Here is a 19,279-nt window from a genome sequence, read left to right as displayed (position 1 = left end):
TCCTCCATCATTAGGGCAACCAAGCCTCCTGCTTGCTCCAGCTTCATGGCTGCTGGCCGCCATCTTGGTTGGGTTAATTTGCATATAGTCACTCTGATTGGCTGGTGGGCATGTCTTAAGGTGTAGCGAAGGTACAGTCAATTTGCATATTTGTCTTTTATTAGTGTAGATAATTTCTGTTTGGAACTCCCATGCCTCCCTTCTGCATCTTCACATCTTATCCATCAAGCCTTTCCCAGATCCTTTAGATTTTCTTTGATCTTATGGCACCTGTCTTGGGGCTCTTTAACATCTTCTGCAATATGAACCCTTTGCTCGTACACTTCCTGTTCCCTGCCACATTGAAAACTCACCAAGGGCAAGACTGGGATTTGCTTGTCTTTGTTTTTCACACAATACTCTGCTTAAAATAGGTTGCAAATAATTTGTTTTTTGTTTTCTTGGTCTATGGGCATCAATTTGTCTATCTGTTTATCTGCACAATCTTTCCTGTGTTAGATTCCAAGAAGGAACAGGTTACTTATTCTAATGTGTGTTGAAGGATAAGAATAATCATTATCCCTACTTTCATTGAGAGCTTACTAAGGAAATGCTTATGACCACATTATGATTATCACATAAATATTTGGTTTAGATGACTAGGTTGCTGCTCTCCAGATTGATTTAAGCTTTCTAGGATATGAAAAAGAACTGGAATGAGTGTTTGTCTAGTGCCTACTTTGAATAAAGTATTTTTCTAAGCACTTCACAGTGACATCATCATCAAGTGAATTTACCAAGGACCCACAAAGTAGTATTTATTATATATGACACTTTAAGAACACTTTTACTAAACCTTTCAATGGCCCTGTTGTTTTTATGTCTCCCACTTTATAGATGATGAAACTGAGGGTTGCAGAGTTTGAACAAGTTGCTGGTAAGTAGTCAAACAGAATTCAAAAGCAAGTGTAAATCCAAAGCCCATTTGTCAGTTGAGCATACTTTTTTGAATGATTACCATTATCATAGATACATATCAATTATGTTAATGTTTTAGTTGTTTGAAGGTTATGATAAAGAATAAGTTGAAAATATATGCTATTATTTTATGAAAAATGGCTTTGGGTTTGTAAAAACTTTAGAAGTTGTATATACAAATTTATAATGACAACTAGAGGTCCGGTGCATGAATTCATGCATGGGTGTGGTCCAGCTGGCCCGCCCCAATAGAGGCCAACTGGGGCTAGGCTGGCCAGGGAGAGGGAACACGGAAGGTTGGCCAGCTGGCCCCACCCCCGATCAGGCTGGTTGGCCAGCTGCAGTGCGCGTGATAGTGACTAGTTGTTCTGGTCACTTGGCTTTTATATATGACTTTTACTAGTATATATATATTTTACCTAATAATAGACAAACATGTAAATTGACCATATCTTCACTATGCTAACCAGCCAATCAGGAGAGTATGCAAATTAACCCAACAAAGATGGCGGTTAATTTGCATATATAGGCTCCAAGCAGCAAAGCGAAGCCTGACAGCCCCAGGGCTGGAGCAGCAAAGCCTGATGGCTCCAGGGCTGGCTCCAGCCAGAGCCTGGCCAGAGTGAAGGCCTGGGTCCCAGGTGCCAGAGGCAAACCAGTGCCAGCAGCCAAGAGAAGGGAAGGCCTATTGCACGAATCTCGTCGTGCAACAGGCCTCTAATTAGATAGATAGATAGATAGATAGATAGATAGATAGATAGATAGATAGATAGGTAGATAGACATATCTATATATGTATATATATAGATAGATTAGATATAGATATAGATATAGAGATATATAGATAGATAAGGTGATATGGTTTATATTCAAGGTCTAATAGGTGGTTGGAAGAAAGAAAACTCAGACTGCCTGGGCAGTTATAGATGATTTTATTCAAGATTGACACTTTATGTGAGCTCAGCCAGGAGAGAGAGGAGAGAAGGGATATGGAAGGATATGGCATTCTATGAAGATGGAGAATAACATAGTGAGTAAGAAGAAGGTGGGAATCTTGAAAGAGACCTGAACAAGGACTATGAACTTTATACTATAGGTTCATGTTTCTCAATGTCAACAAAGTTTCTGTGGGAAAATAGGACACTGGACAAATAAGATATCTTCTTTTAGAAGTCAAAGGGAACATTAGGATAGTATAACATGGAGTCTTATGAGTACTACAGTAAAAAGCAAACAACAACAAAAAGATCCAAAAAAAAACCTGCTGAAGTCTATTTAAGGTCGTATTAAATTTAATTGTCATAGAATTATTGCTTGGAATACCTTTCTGGAAGAGCCAGTGTAGGTGATAAAATTTACTGAGGATTTTAAGCAGGGGGATAACACAAGGGTTGCATCTTAGAATAACTGTTCCAGCAGCTGTGTAAATGATGGATTGAAGAGGAACAAGGCTAGAGGTGAGTGAGTTGTCAGCTATGGCATTAGGATAGAGCATGATATCTTGAACAGAGAAAATCCTAATTCATCTGTATTAATTAGGGTAAAATTCGTTGTTATTTGACACAGTTAAGCCATTTGCATCCACAGAGGGCAACAAAGTTCCTTTCCAACAGTCTAAGCCAGGGGTCCTCAAATTACGGCCCGCGGGCCACATGGAAATACAAATATTGTATTTGTTCCCATTTTGTTTTTCTACTTCAAAATAAGATATGTGCAGTGTGCATAGGAATTTGTTCATAATTTTTTCTTTTAAACTATAGTCCGGCCCTCCAACAGTCTAAGGGACAGTGAACTGGCCCCCTGTTTAAAAAGTTTGAGGACCCCTTGTCTAAGCACTCAAAATGTTTCAGAAGAAGAGTAGATATGGGAAGATGGGGCCTATTCATGGGTGCTGGAGTAAGCGATCAAGAAAGCCTTGCTTAGCCCACTCTTCCAAGATGTCTCTGGAGATACTTGAGAAATCACCTTTGGATTCATTTCTCCACCAATACAGTCCTTTCCTGAATTTCTGATGTTCAAATGAATTTAAAAAGACACTACCAGAGCCTGGCTGGCTTCAGAGCCTCTGCTGGTTGGCTGACAAGGGAGGGCCTCTGCATGCAGAAGGAGTGGATGTGTCTGCCTCGTTCGTGAAGGTGCAATGAGTGGAAATCATTGTGTTGAGCTCCTTCCTCCATCCTTGCAAATCAATCCCTCCTGTCCCTGTCAGGTAGGCAGCACTATTGATATTTCATGCACAAGGAGGCAGACTCCCAGGTCATCTTCTTGGCCTCGTCGAATCCTCACAACAATCCTCCAAGGCACAGTTCTTCACCCCCATTTTTTTTAGGGAGGAACATGAAAGCTAACAGCAAATGGCAGAACCAAAATTCAAGGCCATGTTTCTCCCACTTCAAAGCCCATGGTTTTCCTGCTTATTTGGTCCATGTTGAACAGTAAAAACTGGGGAAAGCATAAGTTTAAAATAATAAAAAAATATCTTTGTAGATTTATTTACAATAAACGTCAGGCAGTGGTGCTGTCCCTAGAGGTTTGGATCTTAAAGTAAATTTTCTCCTCTCCTCCTCCCTCGTTTGTTCCATACCCTCTCTTCCCCCAGCTGACAGGGTGGTGAGGAAACGGAACATGCCAGGAACCTGGCACAAGGGCACTACTTCAGCATGAACCTTTCCATTGATGGAGGGACCATGAGCCCAGCTGCCATTTGTTTTGGGCCACAGAGGTTAAAGGGCACCTGAGGGTCCAGTATGCAGGGATGCTTTGCACACCCAGCAGAGAGAGCAGTGAGTGGTAGGGAAGAAGAGAGTGCTTAGCACATAGTAGATATTTGCTAAATGGTAACTAAAGAGAATTTCAGATTTTTATACACTGAGGGAAAATGTCCTCTAATGGGGAACAGTGATAACTCTATGCATTTATGCAATAAAATAGTCACAATTTGAGGTTCTATCTCAATCCTTTATTCAAGATCTGCTTGAACATTAATTTGTTCTTCTCTGAAATGAATTCAGTGTTGTAAACTGATGCTGAGACATGACATCTAAATAGACAGTGCTGCCATGTCAGAGTAAATATTAAATCACGTTATCTGACAGTCCCTGGGGAACGGCCTTACAATGTCGAGAGCATGGAAAGATGATGTGAAATCAAATTCATAGAAATGTGACTTAGATGTTCAAAATAACAAATCTCTCTCCCTCAATGATTGTAAAGAATGTTATGACCCAAAATGATTGCACCGTGATGACAGAATACTTTTATGAAGATGGCAGGGGTTAGAATAAAATGGATTTCACTCTGTTTTAATGTGTGATCATATTCATCTGTCCCTTCACCAAGCGATTTTCTAACATACATGCTCCACACTGTGCTGGGAGCTGAGAGATTTGAACCAAGGGGGAGGTATGTGTGGTCTTGTCATCCAAGGCTCCTGGTTGACAAGCTAGTAGTGATGACTGTAATGGAATCAGGAACAGGGCCCACTGGAGGACAAGGGAGAGCTTTGCTCCTGTAAAGGCATCTGACACTCACCTGGAAGGATGAGGAGTTCACTCATGAAAGCATGTGGAGGGGTACAAAGCATTTTAGGTATAGGTTTGGTGGTGAGAAATAAACAGCACGTTTGAAGACTGACAGATGTTTAGTATGATAAAGTTCAAGGCAATGGTGAGTGAGTGACAACAGGCATGATGGAAGGGTGGGCAGGGGTCTGATCTTAAACTTTTATGACAGGCTTCAAATGAGGTGCAACTTGGTTAAGATCTCACACATGATACATGAGGGTCAAGGCTAGATCTAGGCGACCTGGAGGCCATGCTCTATCTTCTCCCACACCCCTTCCAGATTACAGGAATAACGTTTGATGCTGCAGTTTGGAGGCAACAATACATCCCAGACATGGACAAGGGAAAAAACATTGAGCAGAATCATATTCTGCTCATTATTCTGTACAGGGTGGGGCAAAAGTAGGGCTACAGTTGTATGTGAAACAGTTTATTCTTGTATTATTGTTTTATTAATTATTGTATTATTTTCCATACAAACAACTCTAAACCTACTTTGCCTCACCCTGTATGTTCACATAGCTTGCTCAAAGACCTCAGTTTGAGTCTGTCTGAGCCAGGCCATGCCAATGACTAGCAGCTGCTTGGTCTGATCACCTTCCACTAAGGCTTAGTCACACCCCTGTTCAAGATTCACAGGGGCACCTGCCATCTTTCTCATAAGAGCAGCTTGCTAAGCATGGTAACACACTTGCAGCTATTCCAAAGCCCTCGACAGGAAGCATGGAGTGGGAAGCACATCGTTGTCAAATGACTCACAGCCCAGATAACCAGAACACATGAGCCCAAACAGTGCTCCTCTGGGAGTGTCTTTTCTGTCTTCTAGATTCTCCAACATACAGAGAGGATCAGAAGAATGCCCTACCCAACCCTATTAACAAAGGCAACAATGCACCCTAGCTCTACCTCCCAGCCTGTCCAATGAGTGCCCCCAACCCCTGAGCCACCACCCGAGCCTGAAGAGCCTAAAGCACTCTCTCATCGTCTCTATCACATAACACCTGGAATAGGCAGATGCTGGCAAGATGGCTCAATGCCCTCACACCACTGAAAAACAAGAACACAGTTCTTTCTGTGGGGGACCATGACTACTCCCCAGTGAGAGGAAGCATGCTGGAGAGCCCACTTACAGAGGAGAGCCTGCACTGAGTGAAGTAAGACACATTCACTAAGGAGGAAGCTGGAGGCCCAGAGAAATCAAGGCATTGCTGGCATTCTTCCCCAGGAGCTCTCTGGATTGTGCAAGGCAGAACCGTGTGTTCCCACACATTCTCTCTTTTGTGTAGCTGCACAGTTAATGTCATACTCACACCATGTCCCAAGGAAGCCCTGATCGCCTGTGAGGACACAGCCATATCTTGGCCTGCACAGAGTGTAGGCCATTTTAACGTCAGTTCCTTTCAAATTAGAAGGAAGGTAGCTGGGCTGAATACTGTTGCACTGAGAGTTATTTAAAACCTCTAACACAGTAACTTCAACAAAATACAGCCACACTACCACGTGTAGGACGATGTGACTTATGGGTGACTTTTCCATCCAGCTCTGCTATGCTGGCAGCCCCCAAGGTGCCTCAATGACGTTCAGCCATTAGCTGCTTATCTCCATGTGCATAGGAATGAAGGGACTTGGGACAATAGTCAGTGAGCCTCCTGAGGGTAGAATGTGTTCACAGGCCAGAGTGGTGCCAAGTGGAAGGAGCATTATAAGGACTTTCTATGGTGTTCTGAGCTTTTCTGATTTTCCCTTGAGACCAGGGCATAGCACTGAGCCATACTCCACAAGGTTGCCCAAGAAAGGAGTGAATGCAGAGTCCCCTTGAAACAGGATCTTGCCAGCTGCCTGGAAGGCCACCAGACTCATCTGCTGTCACAGAGGGGCCCTTTCTGAAATGGTAAAGTTCAGTGTCAGCACATCTACAGTGGGCTGAGGAGGCTGGGGTAGAGGGTTCAAATAAGAGAAAAGCCAAGCAGCCATTCTTAGAAAGGCATTTACCTGGACATCAGCCATGATGAGTCATTTCTTATTTTCTAATCCCCCAGCCTCCCTTTACCCACTCTCACCCCAGACCTGACACCCATGTCCCAGTTGTGTCCTAGGGGAGAATTTGATCTTGTTTATCTCTGTTCTTAGGACTTTTCCATTGCTTTGTTTCAGTGATTTTTTTTAAAGCAAACTTTACTACCCTAAACCACCTCCTGGAGGCCAAAATGTTTTACCATATATATGTGTCTGTCTATCTATCTATCTATCTATCTATCTATCTATCTATGATATATATATATATATGATATATATAAATTACATAGACAGATAGATAGATCTTTAAAATCCTCTTGTGCTGGGAATCTTTAAATAAATAAACAAAAGTGAGAGTAGCATGAAAGAGATGTGCTCAGAAAAGCAGAATGAAGTCAAGGAACCAACACACGATTGAAAGAGAGGCAGAAAATGAAGGTAATGTCAGTGAGGAATTTAGGGCAGGAAGCTCACATCTTGAAATATTTGAAATATGGTATGTAAAAAGCCTAACTTTGATATAGGTCAATTTTGGGGAGAAAAACCTATATGTATGCTAAAGAGGCTTGCTGCCTCAAAAGACTATAGGACTGTGGAAAAAGGAAAACGAGTCTGAGGCCCCTGCTAAAAAATGGGTAGTGTTGAAAGCCTGTCCTCCTCTGATTCATTAGGAGGAAGAGATGCCCCATAGAAAATTGGGCTGTCAGCTTCAAGCTGAGTCCTACACGAACAGAATAATCAATAACCCTTTTCTAAAATCATGTTGAGAACACAATTCAAGATTTGTTTCCAGAAAAGAGCAAGGAGGAGTGAAACTAGAGATGAAGCTCACCAAGGAGATGTTGAGCTATCCTCTCACGAGGAGCAGACTCCCTGATAAAATGCATACGTCCATGCACAGCCTTTCTTATGCTTGGATGATCTTTCCAGAACAATCATAAAGCAACCAAACATCCCACTGTCCATCAAAAGTTAGCTCAGCCTGCCATTCTGACCATCCAACTAGATCCTCTGAGTTATGAGGAGTCAAAACATGGCTGAACATTCAAGGTAGAAGTTAAAAAATAGTTCTCCATAAACATGTCAAATGGCAAAAGCTACATGTTTGGGGTTAAACTAACTAACACAAGGTCCACTCTTAATGAAGGTTGGGGATGAATAGGTGAGAGCTAAGAGATATGGAGAGAAGAGATGACCTAGGAAAATGATGAGAAAGGTATGGATAACTTGGTACAATGCAAATAACTGTAAGAAGATGTCATGTCCACTGTCGAATTTTAGAGGGAAGACAGGTGTGGTTAGGTGGGTAGCTGGGAAGAGATCAAACAAAGAACTTATATACATATATGCATAACACATGGACACAGACAATAGTGTGGAGAAGGCATGGGTTGGGTGGTGGGGGTAGGGTAAGTGGGGAAAAAAGGGGACCTATGTCATACTTTCAATAATAATGAAAAAAAGTGCCACATCCAGAATTATGTCTTCTCTAAATATTTCTGAAAGAAATAATTTTCTTGATTCAAACAAATGTAGCACTGAAACTCATAGATCCATGTTACCTCTGTTGTATAGGAATGAAGTATTTGACTTAAAGTATTAAAAACCAGAATGAAATGTTAATATTTCCATTAGCCTCTGAGCAATAATGTCCATGCCTGTGACCCTTTTGTTTTCTCTTACTTTTCACTCTCCTTTAACGTCTCTCTTAAGATGTCAACTTACATCTAAGGTACCACATTCCTCTATGAACTCAATTCAACAGATACAGAAATGAGGTGATTATTATAGGTTTAAATTCCAAATGTAGCTTGCTCCAGCCTACATTCTTTTCAGTCAGATTTCTACCTGGATGGTTCAGAGCTTTTGCTTTTAGAACAAGGTCAAAGTTCACTTCATCAGACCTTACCTTTGATGCCCTGAAAGAGAAGGCTGTGGACTTGGTGTCTGACTTTACCCGGTCTTGCAGTAGAAGGCCTTGGTCCTCAGTCAAGGCCAGGTAGTGGCCTGTGGTGAGATGCCGCAGCCGGAAAGCCTGGCCCCATCTGATGTTACTGCCACTCCAGCTGGGCAGGTGAAACAGACAAGGAATTGCTTTTACACAAAGATAAGTCCTTTTCAACATTTATCCTGAGCTTTCATACACATGCTAGCAGGCTCATAACCCTTCTGGGGTCATCCCCTACAGGACAAAGCACCAGTCTCCTGGTTTGCTCTAGGATTTCCTGTCCGCATAAAACAAAGCATGGTGCTCCCTTGTGACCTCTCTTAAGAACTCCAACAAGGAACATGATCCTGGGGCAGGCAGGGCAATAGTTTAATGTAACTGGAAGTTCCAAGCTTTCAATTTTTCTTTCACTCTACTGAAGCATCTTAATGAAAACAACAACAACAACAACAATCACCAACAACAAACCAACCACGAAAAGAATGGGAAGGTTGCCTTTCAAGAGAAACCTGTTTCTGGGAAAGCAAAGCCTTTCTAAATGTGCCATCTAAACCTGAACAATTTTCTACCACAAAGAATCTCATCTTCAGAGAAACAGTAAGAATATTTGTTCAGCTTACACTTGCCAGAGGGAGGGAGAAAATAAACAAGCCTGATAAATAAATTTATATTATATTAATTATATTATATTAATTATATTAATTATATTATATATTATATATTATATTATATTATATGGCAATAAATTCTATGGGAGAAAAGTAAAGCAGAATGATTGACATGAGAAAGTTCCCATAAGTTGATTGCTGACCTTTTTATGGTCCTACATTAAAAAGTTTGGCACTAAACTAAAGTGTCAGGGATAAATTATCCACCGAATAACCTGTAATACATTTATCTTTTAAGTTAGAATAAAACATTTAAGAGATACATATGCAAAATTTTAATGTAACTCTTTATCTGACACATTGGAGCACAAGTGAATCCCATTGTCAAAATGCTTAAATTCTTCATGTTTAGAATGCTAGGGGAATAAACACCTGTTACTAGCACTCTACATACACACTTATTTTGACTTTTTATAACAGTCAATTAAGTAAGAATCACGGGCTAATATCCTGGGAATAAGAGTGTAACTTTGAACAGGGCTGGAAAAATAATGTAAATACCTCAAACGGATAATAAGTAGGTGCTCCTTAAAACCAGTATTCCCTAAAACAGCCATCTCCAGAGTTTCTCCATAAAAATCTGAGTGTGTGTGTGTGTGTGTAAGAAAAATTGCAATATTTTCTTCTGATCTCTAGTGGATTACTTTGAGAACACTTTGAGAGACTTTTACTTTGAACATGTGTCCAGGGGAGAATGAGCAGAGAGCTAGAAAGAAAGCTAGAGAAGAAAACCAAGATGGCAACACTTGATCCTCCTCTCTGATTCCAAGCAGTTTAGCTCTAGCCTAACTTGCAGTCTCCCTCAGCAAAATAAAGGTGCAGAACTTAACTGGATCTCCTTTCCGTACCTGGCATTTGCAGACCAGGTGTTTTTACTCAAGCACGTGGCTCCAAAGTCTCAGCCTTGTGTTCCCTCCATCCAAGTGCAACACTGTTCCTGACAAGTTCTGGTAAGTACTGCTTCTGCACAACTATGTTTCCAACAATGTTTTAGTCTTCCCTACCTCATACCATCACAGCCACCACACTGTCATTTAAAGCTAACTTTCCACTGAAGCCAACAAAGATACTGAGAGGAAGACCTATATGGATTCTAGAGAATCTGTTTAAGAAAACAAGTGGGAGAAGAGTGCTGATGGCTCTCAGCAGTCACATCAGAGCTTGCGTTTTTTAACCCAGCCACTGCAAGGGCAGCAGGAGCCAGCTGGCTTCTTAATCAAAACAGAGGTCTTGGAAATGTGTGTGTGTGTGTGTGTGTGTGTGTGTGTGTGTGTGTGTGTTGTTGTTGTTGTTCTTTAAAAACAAAGTTACAAAAATTTTAGATTTAGATGTGGGCCAAGAACTTTTGAGAATTTGTCAGGTGATCTGAACCAAATGAAATATTTAAGAGAATGGACTGTACCAGGAAAGGAAATAATCTTGAAAACAGGACCATCCTGATCCTTGTTACCTTATTCGTAGGGGTTCCACTCTCCACAGAGATCTGGCTCGTGTCCCAGCTCCCCCTGCTTCATAGAATATCCTCCTGTGAGCAGAGCTGGAGGTTAGTTCCTGTATGACACCGATCAGCACCGGGCAGGGGACAGCTCCCTGCGGAGGCTGCTCAGACACTGCTGTTTCTCTAAGTCAGCAAAGCTAAAATCAAGAGTCAAAGGGAGGCACACTTTCCCAATGTCTCACTCTTACGAAGGGAAAAAGTGCTCAAGGTGAGGGAATTGCTTGCCATATACATAGTCTGGACACTCACGGACCATCAGGTATAAAGGGAGAGATCATCTCCATTTCCACACCAGAAGTCTAAACAGCCCAGTCACATGAGACTGGATGCTGAATGCTCCAGCTCTTTCAAGTTAAGTTCCTTGATGTTTGAAATCTTTTAAAATGTATTTTCACTTTTAAAACATATATGCAGCACAGTGTGAATCCATTTCCACTGTTCAAGGAAGCTTGGAACAAAACTTTATGCTCAGTGGCTACAATGTTCATGATTTTATTACTGTACTGTTGTCTCCTTTCCTGCAATCAGATAACCTTGTAATGTGTTTTTAAATAAAATGTTTATTTTGGAATAATTTTAGATTCACAAAAAAGTTGCAAAGATAGTACAGAGATCTCCCAGATAGTCTCCCCCAGTTTCTCCTAATGGTATCATCTGACATTACAATGGAACCATGTCAAAATGAAGAAACCACCATTGGTACATCATCACTAGCTAAACTCAAAACTTTATTTGGATTTCACCAGTTTCTCTACTGAATTTTTGCCTGTTTAGGATTCATTCCAGGACACCACAATGCACTTAGCTGGCAGTTTCCCCCGTTTCCTCTGGCCTGTTACAACTTCTTACTTTTTCCTTGTTTTCCATGACTGGCAGTTTTGAGGAGTATTGGTCAGGTATTCTGTAAAGACATCTGGGTTTGCCTGATGTTTACCTGATAATTAGCAAAATCTGCTTTTCACTCTGTATGATAAGGACCAACCTATCTGTATCACAGATTATGGAGAATTAAATAAACTATTCTAGTTGTCCCTGAATTACCTGGTATTCTAAATCCAGACACATTTTGAGAATCTCATTACCTTAGGTTAAGACTGATAATTTAACTGCACTTAAGTTCGCCAAGTTATGTCCTTTCTCTGCCATAGAAGATTTGGACATATCAACTGGATGCCTCAATTCCCCAAAGAAACTTGATGTAGGTTTTTGAGAATAGGTAATCTATAGAGGTGAAGAGAAAATGTGTAATTTTTTTTCTCTAACATAGCAGCATAATTATAAAATAGTTAAAATATAGGACTTGGGAGTCAGGCAACCTGAATTTGAGTCTGTCAGCTGTGTGACCTCGATCAAGTCCCTTCAGCTCTCAGTGCACTGTTTTTCTCATCTAATAGTCTAATGAAGACACTTCAGTCACAGAACAGTTGTGCGAACTTAATGTCTTTTATTAATCAACTAGAGGCCCAGTGCACAAAATTCGTGCATGGGGTGGGGGTCCCTCAGCCCAGCCTGCACCCTCTCACAATCCAGGACTCCTCGGAGGATGTCTGACTGCCAATTTAGGCAGGGATCAGGCCTAAACCAGCAGTGAGACATCCCTCTTGCAATCCAGGACCGCTGGTTTCTAATCACTCACCTGCCTGCCTGCCCGATTGCCCCCTAACAACTCTGCCTGCCTGCCTGATCACCCCTAACCACTTGCTTGACTGCCTGATTGCCCCTAACTACTTGTCTGCCTGCCTTATTGCCCCTAACCGCCTCTGCCTCGGCCCCCCCCACTGCCGAGACTTCGTCTGGAAGGTCGTTCGACTGTCTGGTCTACTTAGCATATTACACTTTTATTGTTATAGATGTGCCCAAAGATGCTCCAAGGTGTACAAAATATTATCCATTGTAGGTTAAGCCAAATTTTGTTTAAATTTCGATGTTTATACATGCATAGAAAAACATCTTTAATGGTATGGTGATATAATGAAAAATTATATTAACACTGGCTACTCTGGGTGGTGGGATGATAGAGGTCATTCTAAAATCTTTTTCAAATGTACCTATTATCAGGAAACACATAGTAAATATTAGGAAAGAAATCCTACATTACCTTTTGCTCCACCACCCCAGGTGTCTCTGGGCCATGCCTAGAATTGTAATGATACAACACTACCCTCCCAGCCACACAAGACAACATGCTGGGATTTTCACTAATGCTTTTCCCTCTCAGTGAGGGCTAGAGGGTCTCTAAGGAGGAGAGCATAAAGCGGATCCCCTGATATTAGAGAACACTCTCCTTCTGACCTCTAAAGAATTCTGGAAGGTTCCTCCTTCCCACCGAGAAAATACAGGTGACGTGTTCCATTTATTCTCTCAAGGTTACAGAGGTTGAAACAACCTGTTCCCATTCTCTAAAACAATTACCCCAGTAGGGGACTAGAGTGGGTGGTAAGCTGAGGTGCTTTTGAAAGCTTGGCTGTCAGCTTAGCTTTGACTTCAATAGCTTACTTGACTTACCCCAGGGTGCTTGACAAGCCAGAGGCAGAGCCAAGGATCGGAGCTCAGAAAGCCAGGTTGATTTTGGGTTTGCACCCTGGGACAATCGACCTCTCTATCCAGCCTGACTCTGCTCTCAGGCTTCAGAGGGAACAGAAATGACTTCCTCCTGAAAGTCAGCCCCATTACAATGCAGTCACTTGCATGAGATCCTTACTGTGCTCTCTCAGATTTCAGTCTTCCTGGCCATCCCAGCCAGTGCTGAGACTTTACCTGATGACATAAGACAACCAGGCGGCTTCTCACTCACCTTACCTAGACATCAAATACTGCCAAGGCTTCCCATTTTGATTAAGAGACCAGGTGACACAAAAACTCAGGTTCCAGTACAATAAAAAACTGATTATTAACCCCAGCCTCAACCCCTTCATACTTTCCTACAGAGAAATGGATGTATCATTCTTATTTTCATCTGAATTTCTTTTTTTACCCAAAATACAAATTAGATCTCATGGACTCCTCAGCCAAGGGAGGGCCGCCTTCACTCTCATTTCAATGGGGGCATGTGCGCCTGCTTCAGGGGCCCACTTTGGGAATCCTTTCCATCTGTTTCACTCTCCCTAGCACCTCCTTTCAAATACCTGCCAGCCGTTTCTGGTTGCCAGGATCTGGTTGAACCACCTGAATGGAGTGCTCACCAAATGACGAGCTTCTCTAAGCAGTATAGTTTCTGCACAGGCTGCTTCTAACATGGCTATAAACTTAATGACAGGTGTGGGGGTGGAGTGGGGTCAAAGGGCCATGTGCAAAGTTAGTATTTAACTTTCCCAAAATTCCTATTCTTAAAAGAACAGGTACGAGAAGAAAGCACTAGGATATTCCATCTCAGGTGTAACTGTAAAACGCACCCACAAAGCTTCAGTTCTTTATCCGCCTGCAAACTTTCCCCTGATGCAGCAGAATAAAATATTAAAGAGACCGTACGTGCGCTACTACATAATTCACTGTTTAAAGGTAGGGTAAAGAAATTGAAACCGAATAAGATCACATGACATTGTGCAGAGCACGGAGTCCTGAATTCCAAGGGAAATCAAGTTTGCCTAACCGTTGGACCAGTGCCAGGAGGCAGCGAGTGAATTAAACAGGCATTCGCGATAGGTTTGTGCTTTGTTTGTCCTAGACACTGCTCTGGTTTCTGTGTCACATCTGGTTCCCAAGAAGGGGTATTCAGAGGACAGAACAAGTAGGAAGAGACTCGGAACAATCAGGGATACATATTGCCCATGGATGGTTTCTAAGACGTATAACAATATGTTCAAGCTCATTGCTCCCGGCGGTCCTTTACTGCATCAAATAAGGAATGAGCCCTGGATGGAGCATCTGCAGCTCTAGTTTCTAGGTTCCCATTTCCCATCGGCCAGTGTGTGACCTTTAGGTAGGAGCCTGACTGAGGTGATTTCCAAGTTGTGTGGATGTGGTCCATGTTTCTAATAAAGTGAAAGAGACAGCTGACATGGTTCCCATAGGCATGGTACACAAACAAAGAATGTATTACCACCAGGATACTAGACTCAATGCAGCCTCAAATTCAGTCTAATTTGATCTGAGATTTGATTTTTAAAAATATATGTATATAAGGTTTCTATAGTTGCAGGGGACAAGCTCTTTATGCTCTTTTCCTCTGATGATAAACTAAATACTAAATCACTCTTCTGTATGAATTTAAGACCTGTATTAATACCTTCCATCGTTAGGTTTGGATTTCTAAAATATGTCCACTGAGGGGTCAACTAGAGGACCAAAGATAGCATCACCCTCAGCATCACCCTCTCCATGTTGCCCTTGGCACCATCCCTGTGCTGAATCCAGCTCCTGTTGGATACTGACATTTGTTTCCTTGAATCCTATTTGGTAATAAGCAAAAGGGAATCCCCAAACTCCACCTTAGTTACTTAGCTCATGAAAGGGGAATGATAGTGATGATCTGCCTGTGAAGAGCCAGGTGGATAATTTGTGCTAGTGCACAGACCTACTAGAATATTTAGGTCAATTTCCATTGCCAAAATGAATTCTTCAGTCTCCAATGAATGCTACCAGAAACTCCTCAGTGACAGGAGCCACCAGAGAAAATGAAGGATAGAGAAGAATAGAACTACTTGCCAAAGGAGCAGTGTACCTATGTACCTGTGAGTCAGCTCTAGTGTCCTGCCATTCTTGTTTACAAACTGCATCCCATGGCTGACGTGGAGTTTGCTATTGACCAGCACTTACAGAATTCATCTGTGGCCACCTCCAAATGCAAGCGCTTCAGCGTGAGTCATCTGAGACTGGAAAGAGGGAGGAGGAGGAGGAGGAGAAGAGGAGGAGGAGGAGGAGGAGGAGGAGAAGGAGGAGGAGGAGGAGGGAGCTATTGGCTTACCTGTGCTGGGAATCATTCTGGTCCGTAGATGGTATCGTCAAACACTCATCATGACCGTGGAAAAGACGTACTACATGCCCACCAAGTAGGTATCCTATAAGAGAATTATATTCTCCCATGAACTGATGCCAAGTTTAATAAAGAGAACACCATGCTTAAAAGGGTAAATCTGTTCAGGTCTGAGTCAGTTATGAAAAACACCAAGTGAGAAGCATTTAGGAAATTACAGATTCCATGAATTCAGGCCTCAGGCAGAAAAGACAAGAATGTCAAAACAATTCTGACATTGAAAGTTAAATAGGGTTTCAGGGATGAGCAAGTCCAACCTCAAAAGATAAGGTGAAAATAGTGTCAACTCATATAATTAAAAACCAAAAGGAAAATTGAGCTGCTACTGTTAAGGAGATAAGGATTTTCCAATTGCTTGTGATGATTCCACACCAAAACCCTGGACAGGCCCTTACAATTTCACTGTGTATGCTCTGTGGCAAAATCCAAATCAGGTCGCTGGGAAAGAAAGAAGGTGCTGGGAAGGGAGCAGCAAACTGTTATTAAAAGTTGCCTTAGGAGAAGCTAGCTTTGGAATGCATTTAACAAACACAGATCAAACTTGGACACCAATCCTACCGCATGGAGGGGAAGGCAGAAAGACATTCTGGTTTTCCCGAGTTGACAAGCATAGATGCATGATCAAAGAGCTCTGAGCTTTAGAATAAGAAAAGGAATCTGAATAGCCATGGAGCTCAGAGATGGACAGGAGACAATGAGATTCAAGGACCTGATGACCAATTAGTCTTTGAATAAATTCTGAGCCTTAGTTCAAAGCACAGAGCAGCAAGAGAGGGGCCCCAGTCTGAGCTTTACCTTGCAAAAACAAATGGACATTTTTTATCCCACTGAGTTAAACAATTCTCCAGGCTAGTCTGTTCTCAGAAGATATGTGAACTTAATATGCTCAATGTTTGCATTTTTTAAAAAATCACATATTTAGCTCACTCTAGGGGCTGGTCAAACTATTTTGGGTGTTGTATGAAAACAGTAGGAATGAAAAGTCATGCCAGAGGAGAAAAGTGTTAGCTGTGTATCTTGTGCAGGGACAGGCTGATATTCCCTTTCACTTTTCCATCCAGGCAAGGCAAGTTTTCTTAAACTTCCCCAAACATTCAAACATATTTTTCCAACTTTTCTTTAACTTATTGTACTATTTCCAGTTGCATCATTTTTTGCATTAAGATAATTCATGCCTGGCCCATGTGCTCAGTGGTTAGAGTGTCAGCCGTAGCACTAAAAGGTCATGGGTTTGATTCCTGGTCAAGGTTGCAGGTTTGATTCTGGCCCCGGTCAGGGTGTGTGCGGGAGGCAACCAATTGATGAGTCTCTCTCACATCTCTCTCTCTCTCTCTCTCTCTCTCTCTCTCTCTCTCTCTCTCTCTCTCTCTCTCTCTATCTCTCCTGCCCTCCCTCCACTGTGCTCCCCCTCCCTCCATTCCACTCTAAAAATCAATGGAAAAAATATCCTTGTGTGAGGAAATAACAACTACAAAAATATAATTCATAATATACTGTAAGGGAATTCTTAATAGCCAATTTATTTAGAAAAGTAAAATCATCTATGATCATTCCCTTAATTAAATTTTCCATCGTCTCATGATGGTGAGGCCATGGCCCACTTGGAGATCATCATTTACAGTCCTCAGGCGCCTCCAATCAATATTCTATCCACATGGAGAAAACTGCCAAGTGCTGGTACATCACAACGTCTCTTAATTGAAATATGCAGGGTGATAGGCAAGAAATAAGGGCCCTGATGAGGGTCACTTACACTCTCAAGGGCTGGAGTGTGTTTCTCACCAGGGGATGCTGATAGGCAATTGTCTGCAGGCCCAGATGACACCAGTGATGAGCTACCCTCGGGTACTTAATACTTCTATAAGGACCTTTCTGACATGATTTGCAAACACTTTTTAATTAATTTCCACAAGCCCTCTGTTGGGCCTAGAAAATAATTTTATTCCTACAGTAATCATGAAAAATTTAACATTGAGAAGATTCAGTCAAAACTTCATTGGGGAAGATTTAAACCAGAGTGCCTTGATTCCTCTTAGAAAGGGAATGATTGACAATCAACATAGGGTGGTGGGTTAAGTTTTGCATAAAACAAGGGGGGTAAACATACCCTGCCTTTTCAAAGCCTGCCACAAGTCACCGAAAGAGGTAAAAGTCTGTTGTCTCCTGATTATTCAGCTTAGCTGTGATGCCATCTGAAACTGGGGCATCGCCTTGCCACTCTCAGCTTACCACTGTCAAACATCATGTCACAGGAGGGCATTCCCAATTTGAAACTACTAGGCTCAGGATTAATAACAGGGTTAAAGTCTGTGATATGAGTATTTTAAAAAATCGATCTTGCTCTAAAGTGTTACAATGTAATGTGATAACCTACAGGTCATTGGCATTTGATTATTCTGCCCAAATGTGATACTGCTCATGAGGGAGGTAAGGCCAGTATATTTATTACATAGCTTGAAAGGTGCATTGAGTTTGGCTCCAAGAAATAAGGTATGTCGAATAGACTTTGATGATCTTACTTCCAAGGGAAAAATAAAGTACAGAGAATATATTTCATTTATTATTGTTAAATGGCCTTCCATAAGTACAAGTAGAAACAAATGGCCAAACGTACTTTTCTTAGAGAGAAAGTCTTTCTCCCACCTGTATGGAGAGATGTATTGGGAAGCAATATTAACACCACCACCTTCTTGGCAAATAACCTCCTCTAAAATTGAAGTTGCTTAGTCTGTACACTTGTAACTATAACCATAAATAAAAATGAAAAGTCAGTTGGTGAGGGAAAATGCATATCCGAGTCCTAAATGCATCTAGTGCTAAAATAATAGTGGACTCCAAGGATCAAAAATAGTTCCAGGAAAGCTCATGTCATCAGAAATCAGGACAGAAAATAATCCACACCAACATCAGAGAAAGGAATTCAGGTGAACTCAAGTCATGCTCACTGTGGGTCAAGACAATCACGTGGGGGCTGGGAAGCAGCAGAAAATGTCAGTATGGGCAGCACAGGACAGACTGGCAGGCTGAGGGCTGCATGCATAAAGAAAGCACACCTTCTTCGATGCTACTTCCTGAGCACGTAGGATGTACATTCCAGAGTGTTTGCATAAAGGAGGCATCCACTTGTATGTTAGCATTGGATATGGAGAGATGCTGTGGCAGAAACAAAGATGAGACAGCCTTTAAATCACTTGGCCAGTCCTGACAGAAGCCACTCACCTGGAATTTCAAGGATTGGGTTAAACAGCCTTGGTGTCATCCGACTCTGTCTATATAGCTGTGAAAGATTTCCTCCCCAATCTAGAAGGGGCTTCAAAGTGGGACACTTTATTCAGGGAAGAGGAAACATTTAGCTACAGATGTGACAAATGTTGATTTCATCCCTTTAGCTGGATCCCTGATTCAACAGGAATTTATAAAATGTTTATTGTTGGTAGGATACAGAAACTCACAAATGGGAAAAATTACTTCAGTCTTTGGTCTAGGCCAGGGGTGGGCAAACTTTTTGACTCGAGGGCCACAATGGGTTCTTAAACTGGATCGGAGGGCCGGAACAAAAGCATGGATGGAGTGTTTGTGTGAACCAATATAAATTCAAAGTAAACATCATTACATAAAAGGGTACAGTCTTTTTTTTCAATAGTTTTATTCATTTCA

General features: G+C 41.8%; 1 protein-coding gene across 1 annotated transcript in view; it reads right to left on the bottom strand.

The window, feature by feature from the left end:
- The window catches only part of RYR3 (ryanodine receptor 3), a 546,057-nt gene that overhangs the window by 288,356 nt on the left and 238,422 nt on the right, over positions 1-19,279 (bottom strand). Inside the window, 4 exon segments of the mRNA XM_059705681.1 lie at positions 8,446-8,602; positions 10,603-10,677; positions 15,554-15,647; positions 18,676-18,775. Coding sequence (XP_059561664.1) covers positions 8,446-8,602; positions 10,603-10,677; positions 15,554-15,647; positions 18,676-18,775 — 426 coding nt within the window.

Source organism: Myotis daubentonii, chromosome 1 (genome assembly GCF_963259705.1).
Source record: "Myotis daubentonii chromosome 1, mMyoDau2.1, whole genome shotgun sequence".
NCBI lineage: Eukaryota > Metazoa > Chordata > Mammalia > Chiroptera > Vespertilionidae > Myotis > Myotis daubentonii.
The sequence above is the reverse complement of the archived record's forward strand: the minus strand, read 5'-3'. Positions and strand labels throughout refer to the sequence as shown.